At 33.6% G+C, this 15,524-nt stretch overlaps 2 protein-coding genes across 2 annotated transcripts; one reads left to right on the plus strand and one right to left on the minus strand.

Moving 5' to 3' along the window:
- Positions 1 to 5,972: 5,972 nt before the first annotated feature.
- On the minus strand, positions 5,973 to 6,657 carry LOC121747324 (cyclin-dependent protein kinase inhibitor SMR6-like). The gene has a single exon (XM_042141349.1). It carries the CDS (start codon positions 6,457 to 6,459, stop codon positions 6,154 to 6,156), a length of 306 nt encoding a protein of 101 aa, XP_041997283.1. The 5' UTR covers positions 6,460 to 6,657; the 3' UTR covers positions 5,973 to 6,153.
- Positions 6,658 to 9,990: 3,333 nt separating this feature from the next.
- Positions 9,991 to 11,463, plus strand: LOC121747140 (LOB domain-containing protein 25-like). The gene is made up of 2 exons (XM_042141135.1): positions 9,991 to 10,305; positions 10,823 to 11,463. The coding sequence occupies exon 2, from the start codon at positions 10,830 to 10,832 to the stop codon at positions 11,316 to 11,318; it is 489 nt and encodes a 162-aa protein (XP_041997069.1). The 5' UTR covers positions 9,991 to 10,305; positions 10,823 to 10,829; the 3' UTR covers positions 11,319 to 11,463.
- The last annotated feature ends 4,061 nt before the right edge of the window (positions 11,464 to 15,524 follow it).

The raw sequence follows: 15,524 nt of genomic DNA on the forward strand, positions 1-15,524 counted from the left end.
TATGTAACCTTGGACTCTCTTCCAAGTAACACCGCATCCTTGAAGTGTTCAAAACTCTTAGGAAGCGAATTCAGCAGCATCAAGGCTTTATCTTCATCCTTGATCATTTCATCGATATTTTCCAAATCATCTACACACTTACCAAATTCTTCAAGTTGCTCTGTAATTCCTCTCGCATCTGAGAATCTGAATGCAAGGAGCTTCTGCTTCAGGTGTAAACGATTTGTAATGGACTTGGTCATGTACAATGACTCAAGTTTTGTCCATACTCCCGCAGCTGTCTCCTCTTTGGAGACTTCCCTCAGAACCCTATCTGACAAATTCAAGATTAGGGTGCTGTAGGCTCTATACTGCATATCCTGAAGCTTTCCTTTCTCTTTTTCATCGACCTCCGCTTCTTTCTCGGCATCGACTTCATTCTTCAAGATATTCCATAGGCCCTGCTGCATCAAGATGGCCTTTATCTTCAACCTCCACAGCCCAAAGTCATTTTTCCCGGTGAACTTCTCCACCTCAAACTTAGCTGTAGACATTTCTCAAACAGACGGTGGGCAATCGCCAAGATCAGCTCAAGTACCGGAATTCTTGGACCCTAGCTATCCCAGAAAGCAATCAAGAACTCCTTTGGGAAATTCCCACAGACGGCGCCACCTGTTGGGTTGCGTTGCCGCTGATCTCACACACGTAATCGAGAAAATAAAGCACGCAAACGATATAACGTGGTTCGGTGATAAACCACCTACGTCCACGGAGAAGATGACCGGAATCTTATTGATGAACTCTTTACAATTACAATGAACTCACACTCACACTCTACCGCTCACAACCGCTCGCTATCTTGAGAATTAATCTCTCTGGGTGTGTGTGTATATGGTGTAATTCTGCTACTTCACTACTGAGCTCTATCGAGCTATTTATACAAGATGCAATCAAGAAATAAAATCCAACTAACTCTATTTCCCAAAGTTAGTTATAACCGCTACTCGGCTCAAAACCGAACTCTTCCTTCTCGGCTAGTTCCAGCTCAAAGCCGAGCTTCCTTCTTCTGCCTTCTTCTTCTCGGCTAGTTCCAGGCTAGTTCCAGCTCGGTAAGCCGAGCTTACCGAACTCCTTTCTAGCCGAACTCCTTTCTAGCCGAACTCCTTTCTAGCCGAACTCCTTTCTAGCCGAACTCCTTTCTAGCCGAGCTAGCTCAAAACCGAGCTTCATTTCTTGATCTCTTCTTTGAGCTGCAGCTCGGCTCCAACACTCGATCAAATCAGTAGTTTGCACGGACACACTTTCACACTTATCCTTAATATCTGATCAAGGAATCCAAAGATTAATGTATTTTAAGATACTATACATAGTACAATATTTCTAAATAGTTCACAAAGTAACAGAAGTCCTCACATATCCAATATATAACTAAAAATACTCCATCTACCTCACAATATGAGTCATATTTAGTGTGGACACGAGTTTTAAGAAATATAAATAATAATAGATTGAAACTTGAAAAGTCAGTTGAATATGAGATCCACTTTTTATGTTGGTTTTATAATAGAATGTGAGTGAAGTGAGTTAGTATTAGAATGTGAGACCTACTTACCATTTACGGTAAAAGTAAAATGTGACTTTTATTATAAAACAGATCGAAAAAATGTGAATCCTATTATTGAACGAAGAGAGTATATATTAATTTTATATAAATATAAAAAAAATCCTAGTGCTATATTAATTATATCGATCTCTAACGAACTAGAGTTCTTAGCCAACGAAGACTATGACAATTTCCATATTCTGTTAAAAAAAAGTTCACGCACTGTATCAGATAATAGAATGGGTTAAAAATAAAAATTTGGAATAATTTGTGTAAATTAAACTTTTTTTTATTACAACACGTGATAAATATCTAAAAATTTTAATATAACTAATTCAATAATAACATATTTTAAAATATATAATTAAATATAAGATTATAAAAATACTTCTAAATATTTAAAATTATTTACTGTCTATGACCATTTCTCAATTTATGTGTGTCATCCTTGCATAGGAACATGTTCAGTGACTGCCCATGACCCTAGGCCCCCATGTCCCTCACTTGCTAGATTCAATTTATATCTATGCGATATAGAAAGTATTTAAAATAATATACTATATTAAATTTTAATTTTGATCGGTCTTACCATGAAATGTCATGCACAAAATTAGCTTTACTTGAAATATAAGAAAATACTCTAACAAAGTAGTGGAAAGTCGATATCAGCTTTTGCTACTATAGCAAACTTGCTTTGTTGTTACGAGTGAATGTGATGATCCCAATAAAAGTGGAGTGTATCTTTGCAATAAAGAAGCAAGTGCGAGTGACCCTTCAGTACCCAAATTCCCTCTTCTCCGACCTCTTAAACAAACACAATATGCCTTAAAATCGAAATTGATTAATTGCTTATCAAGAACTAAGAGCATCCACAATGGCGGCGAGCGGACCGGCTAGCGCCGGTTGCTTATCAAGAACTAAGAGCATCCACAATGGCGGCGAGCGGACCGGCTAGCCGATCCCCGGCGCTAGCCGGTCCGCTCGCCGAACCATTGTAACCGGCTAGCCGAATTTCTGCAAAAAAATCGGCGAGCGCACGCCGATTTCCGAGCGCTGGCCGATGCGCTTGCCGCCATTGCAGGCTCCGGATCGGCGAGTGGATTTTTTTTTAAATTTTCGAAACACTATATATACACGATTTGCACATCATTTTCATTTGCACCGCTTGTTTTAAGGATGCAGGGTTTTTTTTAATTAATGTAATTTTTTTAATTAATGTACTTTTTAACTTTTAATAATATAATTGAATTTTCCCGTATCTGTGTCGTAAATTTAATTCCGTATTTTGTGTGATTGTTAATTATTTGTTTTATATAATTTTGAGTGATGGGGCTAGGCTATTGCTGAGCTATTTGCTTGTTTTAATGATGTGACAGAAGGATTTTTAGTGCTGATGATATGGAATGAGGAGTCTGTGGCTAGACTATGGCTGAGCTATTCTTATTATGGATGCTCTAAGTGGACATATCAAGTCACAATTAATATTGATTCTTCATATCACGAATTTTCCTTCCAGGGGGTTTATACTATCATATATGCTTAATTAATGTTTTTTGTGTAGTAGTACTACTTATTTTTCTTGTTTTCTAAGAGAACCATTCTTTTTATGTTGTTCAAGGATTATAAGATAAACCATTGTTTTTATGAAAATTCTTTAAATATGCACTTTTGTAAATTATAGTACTATATCGAAAATATATTATATTTGAATTTTCCATAATCAGAGTCCGTAATATTACTTAATAGGAGGAGTACATAATATATATATATAGAAAATTCATATCATACATAAAATTGATCCATGCCAATAGTAATTTAGAATGTATGTATGGTATGCTCCTGATGATGAATTAAAAAGTGAATATGAAAGAGGACAAAACGTGGGACTGGTGGTTGTCATCTCATCCTCTCCGCCGTATATTGATTTTTGTGTCAGTTCGTAAATAATACTAATATCGACAATATTTTGCAAAAGTCCTGATGATGAAGAATGATGTGGGCCTATTAAAATTGATAGTAGCAAAACAGTGCATTGAAGTCGTCAATTTTTTCAAATTTAATACTGCCCCACATTGGATTCTCATTTTTAACAGGTTCTCAATTATGCAAGTGCGCCTGTCCTTTTTTTTCCTTCTTCTATTTTATCTTTTATTTTACGAATTACGAGGGTTGCCTACCCTACATTTACTTCGAAATTATCATATGCTTTTTTTAAACATTGAACTAATAAGTTCGCCTACGTACTGCTTGGCCTCCAAGAAATATTACGACGGATTTTCCCATTGGTTTAACTTATTTCAATCAAAATTTTGGAGGGATGCATTATTACTTATTTATTTTGCTTGAATTTGTATGCACGGACGTGATCTCTGGTTATTGCATGATGAAAATGAGGAATGGGCATTCTTGGACTTATCCTAACTTGGAAAGAGGCTACAATAATTTTATTATAAATATATTCGGACATCGAATTATTGGAGGAAAAATATTGAGTGGAGCATTTCTTTTAGATAAGCAAGAACAGTATTTAAGGTGTGTTCAGATGATTTGAAATCTCCTTAAAAACCGACTCATTTAAATTCCTTGTTTGGATAAATTGGGCCCTTTTTTTAAAAAAAAAGTTAAAGCCATGGTTTCAAATAGTAATATTTTAAAAATAATACTCCATCCGTCCGCCATTAGGAGTTCCATTTATGGGCGCACAGATTTTAAGAAATTTTAAGAAAAATGGGTGAAAAAAGTTAGTGGAATAGATGTCTCACTTATATATATTAGTTTTAAATGAAATGTGAGTGGAATGAGTTAGTGGAAGGTGAGACCCTATTACCATTTATAGTAAAAGTGAACCGGGACTCTTATTCGCGGACGGACTAATATGGAAAAACGGGACTCCTATTCGCAGACAGAAGGAGTATTGGATTGGCTAGTTCGACTGATTTAACCATGTATTGGTGTTTGGTCTTGTTCGTTTTTACCTTTAAATGTGTACTGAATTGGTTATTGGTTCGGTTAAATTTTGTACCTTTAAATCGATGATCGATCAAGCCGTTTTAAAGTGCGAACTGATAGCTTCACCGGTTGACTTATTGATTTTATATATGAAACATTAGTTTCAAATATATTGCTTGATAGATAATGGCAAAACATTTGATATTTTATTTAGGTGTCCTAAAATCATAAATTGTGGCTGAAACTTGATATTTCTACGAACTAAAAATTTGGTCGCTAATATTAATACTCATGCCTTATAGTGAATTTCTCACTAGTTTGTTTTTTTCCTAAATTGAATGCAACGTGACACGTCCAATTACGTAGGTGGAATTTTCCCTTAAATTTCACCAGAATTTCAAATTGAGAAATTCGTTATACTGGATACATTCATGGCCAGTTTTTTTAGTTTGCAAAAAATACTACTCCCTCTGTCCACATTTGATTAGCGCGAGTTTTAAGAAATATGAAGAAAAGTGAGTGGAAAAAAGTTAGTTGAATGTGAGTCTCACATTTGTATGGAGTGTTAGTTTATAAAAGAATGTGAGTGTAATGAGTTAATAGAAAGTGAGATCCATTTATCAAAAATGAAAAAGCAAAGTGGACGGCCAACATTTCATGGACGAAGGGAGTAATAAATTTCAGTCAAAATTTGTAGGAGTAGTAGTTTTATGGATCAATAACCCTTTTGTTTCTGTTGTACATGTGCAGTGCAGTGCAGTGCTGCCTGTAATTGTATATGTATGTGCCTAGTCTGTTAGCATGTGTGATGTGTAAATGTTAAATGTTAACTCATGTGTGTAATTCGTGTCTGTTATATGTAGGTGAGTTTTGTAATTTGAGTGTTTTAAAATGATAGAGAAATAAATTTGCCTGCATTTTTATAATTGTACAGTCAAAATGAAATAAACTTTTAATGCTTCGAATTTAAATGTTTTAGCTATCCATGAATGTTTCAATTTTACATTTTTTACTGTTAATTTCAGACCCATTAACTAGTTCAAAAACACCCTCACATATTTTTTATTTGGATCGGCCACATGCAAAACAACATAAAAAGTAGTAAAAAAAAACTTTTGCTTCTAGTGATTTCCTTTTAGGGTTCCAGGTTTAAGGTTTAGTGCTGTGACAGAAGCAACACAAAATTGAATTTTTCTTTCAAATTTAATAGTAATATCAAGTAAAAGGAAATCACCAATCACATCAAATTTGGTGAACACGCTCATGGAGTAAAAAAAAACCTAATTTGGAAACTCATTAATCCTCAAAATCAACAAGACAACCGTCACAAGCTTATATGCAATTTATGCAGTTAAAAGTTAAAACAGAATATAAAGAGAAAAAGCAATTTTATCACAAAATTAAAACTTTGATTTGGAGCTAATAGAAATGAGATAGACGATTCATACTAATACTACTAAATTACCAATCTGGAGTAATATATTTATACAATCAGCCTAACTTAACTAACTAGTGGAGTACTACTAAAACTAAGCTAAACTACTAAAGCAGTAATACAATATTGAAGGAACCAAATTGAGGCAACAAATTAACCTTAATTTCCCCAACCTCAAAATGCAACCTCAGTTGGCGCTCTCGGCGCGGCGGCGGATGAAAACCGATTCCAAATCCGGCGGATAGAAGAACTCTCTCACTACCTGGCAGGTCGAGGTGGGCCGGCGCTTCCTCGGCGCCGCCGGGCAGGCCGCCTTCTTCGGAATCCTCGACTCACGCGCCGTCGGCGTGGTCGATTCCTCCTCCTCCTCCTCTTCGAATTCGCCGCCGCCTCTCACCTTCGTCGACACCGGCTTCAGCGGAGCCCTAATCGCGATGACCCATTTCTTGCCGTCCGATTCCTTCGTCGATTCGACCTTCTTCGAGAAACCCATTTAAAATTCGAAAAAGCAGCTCAAAGACTACTTTTTTTTTCCGAGGAGATAAATGAAGAGAGGGGAGAAAAGGGTGGGGATTTTTTTGTAGGGAGAAAAGGTTTGTATCAGTGTTAGTTTTGTGCGGAATTGAAAAGGAAAAACTTTGAATGGGAGATGGGAAGCAACAATGGCGGCAAAATGTGAAGGGAATATGTCATTTTTATATGCGGGAAAAAAAGAAATTTTCTTAGACCTAATTTGTGACGTATTCTTTGGGAATGCCAATTTACAATTTTTTAAAAAATTCTTTTTAGGTTTATTCAATTTATCGTTTGATTGACTTAACGTATGCAGTTTTATTTTTAGAGCCAATTTGCATTAGTATATTAATTTAAATGTTGTGTGGAAGAGGATAGAAATTAAAAATAAAGGAACAAAATGAATGATTTTATGAGCTTACAAGAGACGTTTGATAACCAATGGTACCGGCGTATTTTAGTGGGAAATGGAAGGTAATTTCCAAAGCTGCCCGTAGAGAATATGGGGCAGCTGAAAGTTACGATTCGGACTTTGGCGCCAGTTTTCTGGTGAGCTGGATATGAACGGCTCTGATTCCCCTCGTGACTTTTGCTTCCACATTTAATGGGCTGGGCCATATTTGTCATTTTTGGGCCTTCCAGGTATTGGGTAAATTATGACTATTGGATGAAGGGGTGATAAAAGGATGCATTAGAGAGGAATTTGAGTGAACTTGCCATAACAATATAATTCATTGATGGTGTATTATTGAGATCAAAGATCTCAAAGTTTGAACTCCAATTTCTACTAACGCCCTTTAACCACAAACATTCAACGCCGATACTTTTCAATTAGTAATTCAAGAAAAAAAATTCTCAAAATTCCATCGCCTTAACACAAAATGGAGTACAAGGTTTCAATAAAAACGAAACAAATACGATAAATCGAACTACATCCCAAGTTTGAGAATTTTGGATTTCAAAACATAAATATTGGAAACATTTTTTAGGAAAACAATGATAATTCGTCACATAAATTACGATTAATACTTCAATGAATGTCTAGAATCATATTTTTTTCTTTTTTGTCGTGCACTAATTTCCTTTTAATGACTAGGTACATATATATTTTTCAACCCCTCTTTTTCATTGTATAGGTGAAATAACTTTTCTTTTCCACCCTACAAATAGCGTAAATTAAAGATTTATGATAAAACAATCAAGCTTACTAAATCTCATTCCTTCACTAGCTAGGCTTTTGAAGAGAGCATACTCAATTTTTCAATCATCTTTTTTTTTTTTAAAATGTAATTCTTTATCGCAATTTTATGTGCTGCATTTTATGCTATTTAAATTACATGAATAGATAAACCAAAATATACTAGTAGTTTACACCAAAAAGTGAAGATTATAATTTGTACTCTTTCTTTTCAAGTAAAGGTAGTAGTGCATGTACTGGTTTTCGAGGAGGCTTCAATAATGTGGCCTTCATGATTATACAATAATGAATTTGCAGCTTTTATCCTATAAAGTAGATGTACTCAAAAATTCCGAATCGAGAAACCCAATTCTTTTTCAATGTGAAATCGTTGCACCCATACTCCCTCAAACAATTTTCAAATATGCGAGTAAGAAATTCTATCACCAATTGTTTTTTTATAATACAGCAGTTAGGTGTGGATTGAAAATTATTGTATCATAATCTAATCCCTAGATTCTCCATGATGATCAAATAAACTATTTTTGGATACGCCCATTCGATGTTTAAAATGAACATAGAAACGACGAAACGAATAATAATAGGCTTTCTAATCATTAGCACCACTACTTGATTCGGCCTTAACATTATTCCTTTTCGTTTGGCCATATTCTTGGACATATCTGTCCTAAGTAGATAATTGTGAGTATATATAAATGTATTTATGATAATTATTGGTTTGTTAAGTCTTACAAAAATAATACTCCTAATTTACATTTTTTTATAAACACAATTAGTGGTGTGGCGGATGACTAGAGAGAGACCAAAATATATTTCTCCGTTCACAATTAATAGTAGTTTTTTTTCTCATTTTTATTTGTTCACAAAAATTAGTCAAATAATACTTGCATTAGTATTTAGTAATGCCTCATTTACTATAGGTGATATATATACATATACGCATCATCATTGCTGAAACTATACGTTATTTTAATGTAGTGTTTGAACTTTTGCATCATTTACATCCAAATTAAGCAACCGTGTTTAGGACTTCAAATATTAAGCAGTACTACACTTCAACATGGTTGAAGCTAATAAAATAATAGGCATAGGTATTTAATTATACTTATAGAGGGCGGTCGCCCTTTTTCTTTAATTAATCTCAATGGTCATAATATGACATTCTTGAATAGCATTGAGCGTGAATGATAAAGATAGTCATGTGTACTCACTAGAATCAAATGATTGATAGTTCAGTTATATATGTACATTGTACCATATATATAAATTTTATACTTTACTACAATTTGGCATCATTACATACAGTCTCTGATAGATTTCAAAAGGAGTTTCAGATTTTAAGTACATGCATCTAAATCTCTACGAGAACATACACAATTTTAATATTATGATTTCTGTCCCATATATGATCAAAGTTGAGCTAGGGAGTACATTATACACATGTCAAATTTCAATGGAATAGGAAACTACATGATATCGAGAATTAGAGGCCCCTCATCAAAATCAGACTTTTGTATAGTATACTGTATCATACACGTTTGAATTAAGTATGGACACTATTACCAAACATATTTAATTTGTCCATAAAATCATAAAACTTCTGACAAATACTAATTTCATGCAAGTTGTCGACATGTCGGCAAAGAAGATGAGAAAAGAGAAGTGAAGTGAAAGAATTAATTACAACATGTGATACTTCCTCTATGCCTTTATGTATGACCATACCATGTATCTCTCTATATATATAGATAGAGTTTATCTTACAGACTCCTCTTATAATATGAACTATGAATTATTTCAAAATTATAAATTTACTAATGAATGAGTTGTGAAGGTTAATAATTTAAAAGGTTTAAGAAATAAGTAGCTATATATATAGGCTGATACTCTTCAAACAATGAGACTCAATCATATATAGTAGTATATAATTCGATAGTAAGATTATGAAATTTTCAAGTCTGGTTATCGTATGTTCAATACGTTCTTAGTGAATGAGCCTATTACATAATGCTATAAGGATTTTTTTTTTGGATGACAAAAAAGGAATAAAAACAAAACATAGAGAAAGAAATGCATGACAAGAAACTAGTGTTGATATTTGCTACAAGGAATGCAAATTATTATTTGCAACTACTTTTTAATATTTAAAATTAAATCCGAAATGATTATTTATGGGTCAAATTATTTTATAGGATCGTATCATATAATTTACGTAACTTAATAGTATTGCTTAATGTATCTTTGTGTCCTTTTGATAAAAGGAAAGAGTATTCATTATCTAAACTGTATTCTTAGCCATATTAATTATGGCAGAGGCTTTTGCTTTACATTAGCATCACCATTCACTCCAAAATGCTTCATCACTTTTACATGACTCTCTGCTGCTTCTAGGGTTTTCCATTTTCCCAACTGATTTTTCTGCCTAATTTCATGGCTGATTTTTTCAATCAACCTTAAAAGAATCATGGGTTAGTGTCAAAAACAACTATAAAACGTGTCAAAATAAAGAGGAAGATCATCTCCAGATTCAGCATCTGCAGGCTTTTCCTCTGATGTAAGAAACCCTTGTTTTTTCCTCAACAAATCTTAATTTCCACGAAAAGATCGGTTTGAATTCATCAAAGGAAGGTATGCTTTTCAGATTCCTACACAAAGATCCATATTTTATTTCATTTCCAATTCTAGCTCACTGGAAACGTTTCTACAGGTGAAGAAAATTAATCATTTTTTCCCTTTCTGCATAAAATTGATTAGACAAGAAAATAAGATTCACGACGTTAAAAATTGAATAATCCAAATTATTTAGTTATGTGATATTCGATCGTGTTTCATGATTGTGCAATTTGCTGAGATTCAGGGGTTGTTATGGAAAATTTTGCTTCTGCCATGATTTCATTACTATGCTTTTGTTTTTAGTCAATTCCCATTTCCCATGTTTCATGTTTGTCCTTTCCAAACTCACCCAAAATTCGAATTTTGCCGATTTAAATTTTGTGACCATGAATCATGTTGATCAATTGAACCAATCTTCAATAATCTTGTATTCCAATTTGTTCTAATATGAGTCACAGCAATTGTGAACCAAAACTATAGTTATTAGTATTTGTGATTAACACTTAAATTTGTATATTTGAATTGATTGCAGGAAAAGAATGGCCTCATCAAGCAGCAGCCACTCAAACCCTCCCTGCGCCGCCTGCAAATTCCTGCGGCGGAAATGCCTCCCCGGCTGCGTCTTCGCCCCCTATTTTCCGCCGGAGGATCCCACCAAATTCGTGAACGTCCACAAAATCTTCGGCGCCAGCAACGTGAGCAAGCTGCTAAACGAGATTCTCCCTCACCAAAGGGAAGATGCTGTGAATTCTCTTGCATATGAGGCTGAGGCTCGGCTCAAGGACCCTGTCTACGGCTGCATCGGCGCCATCTCCGTTTTGCAGAGGCAGGTGCTTCACCTCCAGAAAGAGCTCGAGGCTACCAATGCAGATTTGATATGTTACACAAGCAATGAGATTGCTGTTCATCACCAGAGGAGGATGGCTTATGGATCCGGAGTCGGGTCGTATCACCCGAATCCGGGTTATTATTATTATGGGGAAAACCCTGGTCATGGCACCAGTTATATGATCTTCACTATGATATAGATTGGATTAACTTTGGTGGCTAGCTATTCGAGTTTGATATTGTTCACGTGTAATAACTTGCAAATCATACGTGCGAACTATACTTGGAAAAACGGCCAGATGTGATGGACTCGATCTATAAGGTGTGCATTTGGTGAGGTTTCAACTCATGGCCTTTTATCTCATTAAATTTTGGTACTTTAGTTAAGATGGATTACTAATTGAAGTTGATTTGCACAGGGTCAGTTATAGTAGTTTGTTATGCTTAATTTTGTGTTTTGTTCACTTGATGAATGTCGAAATAATATTGTCACACACGTATATATACCTAATACTACTAATTAATAATGCAAGTCTACCCTTTTCTTCTGTGTAGAGGAAAAAAAATTCTTTTTTTGAATCACTTAAAAACATATTTATAAAGAAGTGGAGTATGGGCTAAGGCCGAGAAATGCAGAAATTGGAACAGGCACGTGGTTATGAAACTAACATGGAAGATTAGGTTTATGAAAACTGATTAATGCTTATATAAGGATCCAATTTCATGCATGCCCTCTTATCCTATCTATTTCCAAGAAATATACATGGCTGTGGTGATGAATGGTCATGTTAATGTGTGCATGCTGCTGCATACTAATTACAATGATTGTCATTTCTACAATAATAGTAGTATTAATAAGTGATATATATCAACTAATTTTGTCGTAAGTCGGAGTACTATATAGTATGAAATCACGAAATCAATCATCACAAAATGCAGGTTTATATTTTTGTCATAATAAGTAGGAGTATATAGTATGAACTTCACGCCTCTCTGCAAAGGGTTTAGGGCGAGCATTTGGTGCCTTAGGAGCTTGGAGGTCTGATTTTATAGCTAAGATTGGGATTTGCTCCATTTTGTCTGTTGAACTTTGGTGAATATTCTATGAGCTTCAGTTCTGGGTAAGGAGTTGTGATTTTGGAAACTAGAGGCAAAGAGTGATAGGTTTAATGTCAGGGTTTTTATGATTCTGGAGCAGTATGATGTCTCTATTAGTTAGCAATCCATATGCATATGATATGTGGTTAATTCCAAGATTTGACTAGTAGTGATTCATCATGCATGTGCATAGAGAAAACAATTTTCTGCAGTTTTTTGTTGCATTTTGCTTATAATATTCATAGAGGTGTTCATGTTTTAAAAGCGTCATCAATGGGTCTCAGTAGCTGGATGCTTCGTGACAGAATTAAGTGTTTCTTATATTTGTTAATTGCTTTGTAATCGACATGTAGTTGTTGTTCATAACGAAAAATGATTATAGATAGTACATTACTACCTTTGTACTTATTTTTTAATCAATATATGCTTCATTTATGAAAATTAATGATTTATAAAAAAAATTATAGACGGTACATTAATACCTTGTTACCTATATATAAATATATACTAGTACTTCTAACCAATTTTTTTAATATTTTGTCTAAAATGGGAATGGAATTATGGAACGATTGCTTGATTATTGCTAGGACCTATCGCATCTCAGCACTCGCTTGTCCAATATAATCATAAGCTAAAGATTAATCAGTAAATTGGTCTAGCAGTTGCTCTATTTGAGTATAAAACGATTTAATATCCAGTATAGAATTCGTATAAAAGAATAATTATAAACACGCGTATCATTTGTTTATAGTTGAGACGAAAAAAATAGTAAAAGATCTACTTTTCGGGTGATCATTAATTTCTCATGGGTCCATTTTTACAGTTTAATCATTTAGAATTATAAATGACACACTTATTGTACTAATTAAAAAAAGGTAAAGTATAAGGTTTGAAGTTGAATTATCAATCCTAGCTCATAGATGTAAAGATAAAGAAACAATAAATATTTAAGAACGAAAAGAATTAATTTGAATATAGTGAAGCAAAATCTTTGATTATCATTTGGGGAAAAAATGAGTGATTTACATTAAAAGGGGACCCCCACGCCATATATGATGACCATGACACATGTTTTATAGAAGAAGGGCCTACAAAAATTAAAGTGCAATTTTCTTGAAAATATGTAGACGGATTAAATTAAATAATGGAGGTCACAATTTGGGGTTGGTGGTAGGCTAGTGGAGGGGGACTATGGTTTAATTTGGGGTAGGGTTGGTGAAGATGATTGATGAGTGATTATTCACGGCTAAAGTAAAGATTGTGTTTCTACATCAAAATATGCTTTGTCTCTTTTACTTTCTCTCTCATTCATTAAGTGTTCCACGCGTCGTATAAATAAATATTCAAATATCTTCAAAGGGTTTTTGGATTTTAGAAAATTATAGTATATGTTGCGAGCAAGTTGAGAATGCTGAAAAATAATTTGGAAAATACTTAAATCTAAACATTTGTATTTGTATTTTCAATAGTTGTTTTTCCGTTATTACGTAGTGAAGGTAATGTGCCACGATGCAATTGTGAGGAAAGCAGTGTCGAAATGCAATTATTTCAGTTATTGGATTTCATTCAATTATTAAAGGTCAGAAAGTAAATTTACCTATTTATATTGAAAAATAGAGCAAGTCCCAACAGACAAATGGGTCTTTGGTTAAATTCATTTCCTTCACTATTTGAGTTACTAAATTGAAATAATTGGAATCATACAAAATTACACTTCTTTAATTGCCAAAATAGATATCAAAATTACCCACTCTTTATAACTACTACATACACTCATCTAATTTCTAACTATTCCCTTAGTGGGTGTTCGGTTTGTAAGATTGTATCCGAGATTAAATTTGTTGTGTGTTTGGTTCATGAGATTCAACCCCACAACTCAATCATAGGTGGATAATCATGGGATAATTAGTCATAGATAACCCCCTATGACTAAAATAATCTCACAACTCAATCCTAGATTATATCTTGACATTATTTTATCTTGCAAATCAAACACCACCTTAATAAACAGAAATTATACAGTAAGTTAAATTGTCGAAGTGGGCCGTAAGCTGAGATGAAGCACAAAAACTTTAATTAAAGGTTATATAATTTGACTGGATTGAGCCCAACTGCCTATAAAGAGAAGTCCCAATAGATGAAAAAAGCCCATCTCACCAAATATAAAAGGGGTGGAAGGGGGTGAAGAAAAATCAGAACTCTAATTAGTGGATATTAAATCGAAGGTCCAAATCTAATTAGTTTTGAATTAAATTTGTACTTTCGAAATCTAATGACAAACTATATATAAGAATTCTACAAGAGTATCTTGATGTTGTAAGATACTGCGTGTCATTTTACATGATGCATTTTTTATGGGGTAGTACTTAATTATTTTTAGGAAACTATATACTATATTTTTAATGGTCATAAAATTAAGTTAGACAGCCAAGCTCTAAAGGTAGGCTATGTGGTAGAGATGTGTCCCAAAACATAGGGCAGCCCTATTAAATAATGAAGGGACAGAAAGCAAAAATAATCCCTATATATGAACACCTCATTAATATCTTGAGTTTATTATACTTGACTTTACAAATATAGTGAGTCTGTCATATCATTTTCAATAAACTATACAAAAACTTGGATTTATTTGGTGCGGACCAAAAATAAAGACATTGGATTATGATAAACACCAAAATAAATAAATATAATTAAGTGTTTTAAAGGACATATATTAATTAATTATAGGACTAAGCTTGCACTCAACGATAGGGGATTGGACCACACATACTCCTATATTGAATTGGCATGCTCATGACATTTCGACAATTACTTATAACTTTAAATAATATAATAGTCCTATTATATTATTGACATATTAATTCAATAAATGTAATTATATATTGTGTGTGAGTGTATATGTGTGCGTCATAAAATGCAGAATCCTCATAAATTCTTATAATTAATTAAATTTGACAATCGTCATTTTTAATTATAAGATTAGCTACCTTGTTATTTGGAATATTGTTAAATTTATATGGAATAATTGTCCCTTGTATTAATTCATTACGTACGACAATTGCTTATATAACTTTCATTTTTAATCATAAGAACTATTAACATTTTATAAAATTGTCACATTATATAATAATGGAAAGTGCAATTTTTTGTTACTAAAATTTGGATGGTTGTATATCAAAATATGGAGTAGCATATAGAGGAGGCGTCGTCTTCAATGAGCCGTCTCCATTTTTCCAATAATCAAATGAACTAGTAAAAGCTTTGAGTATAAAAAATGTTTCACATATTTATATGGTCGAAAATGAATC

The sequence above is a fragment of the Salvia splendens genome, chromosome 9 (genome assembly GCF_004379255.2).
Source record: "Salvia splendens isolate huo1 chromosome 9, SspV2, whole genome shotgun sequence".
In the NCBI taxonomy this organism is placed as follows: Eukaryota; Viridiplantae; Streptophyta; class Magnoliopsida; order Lamiales; family Lamiaceae; genus Salvia; species Salvia splendens.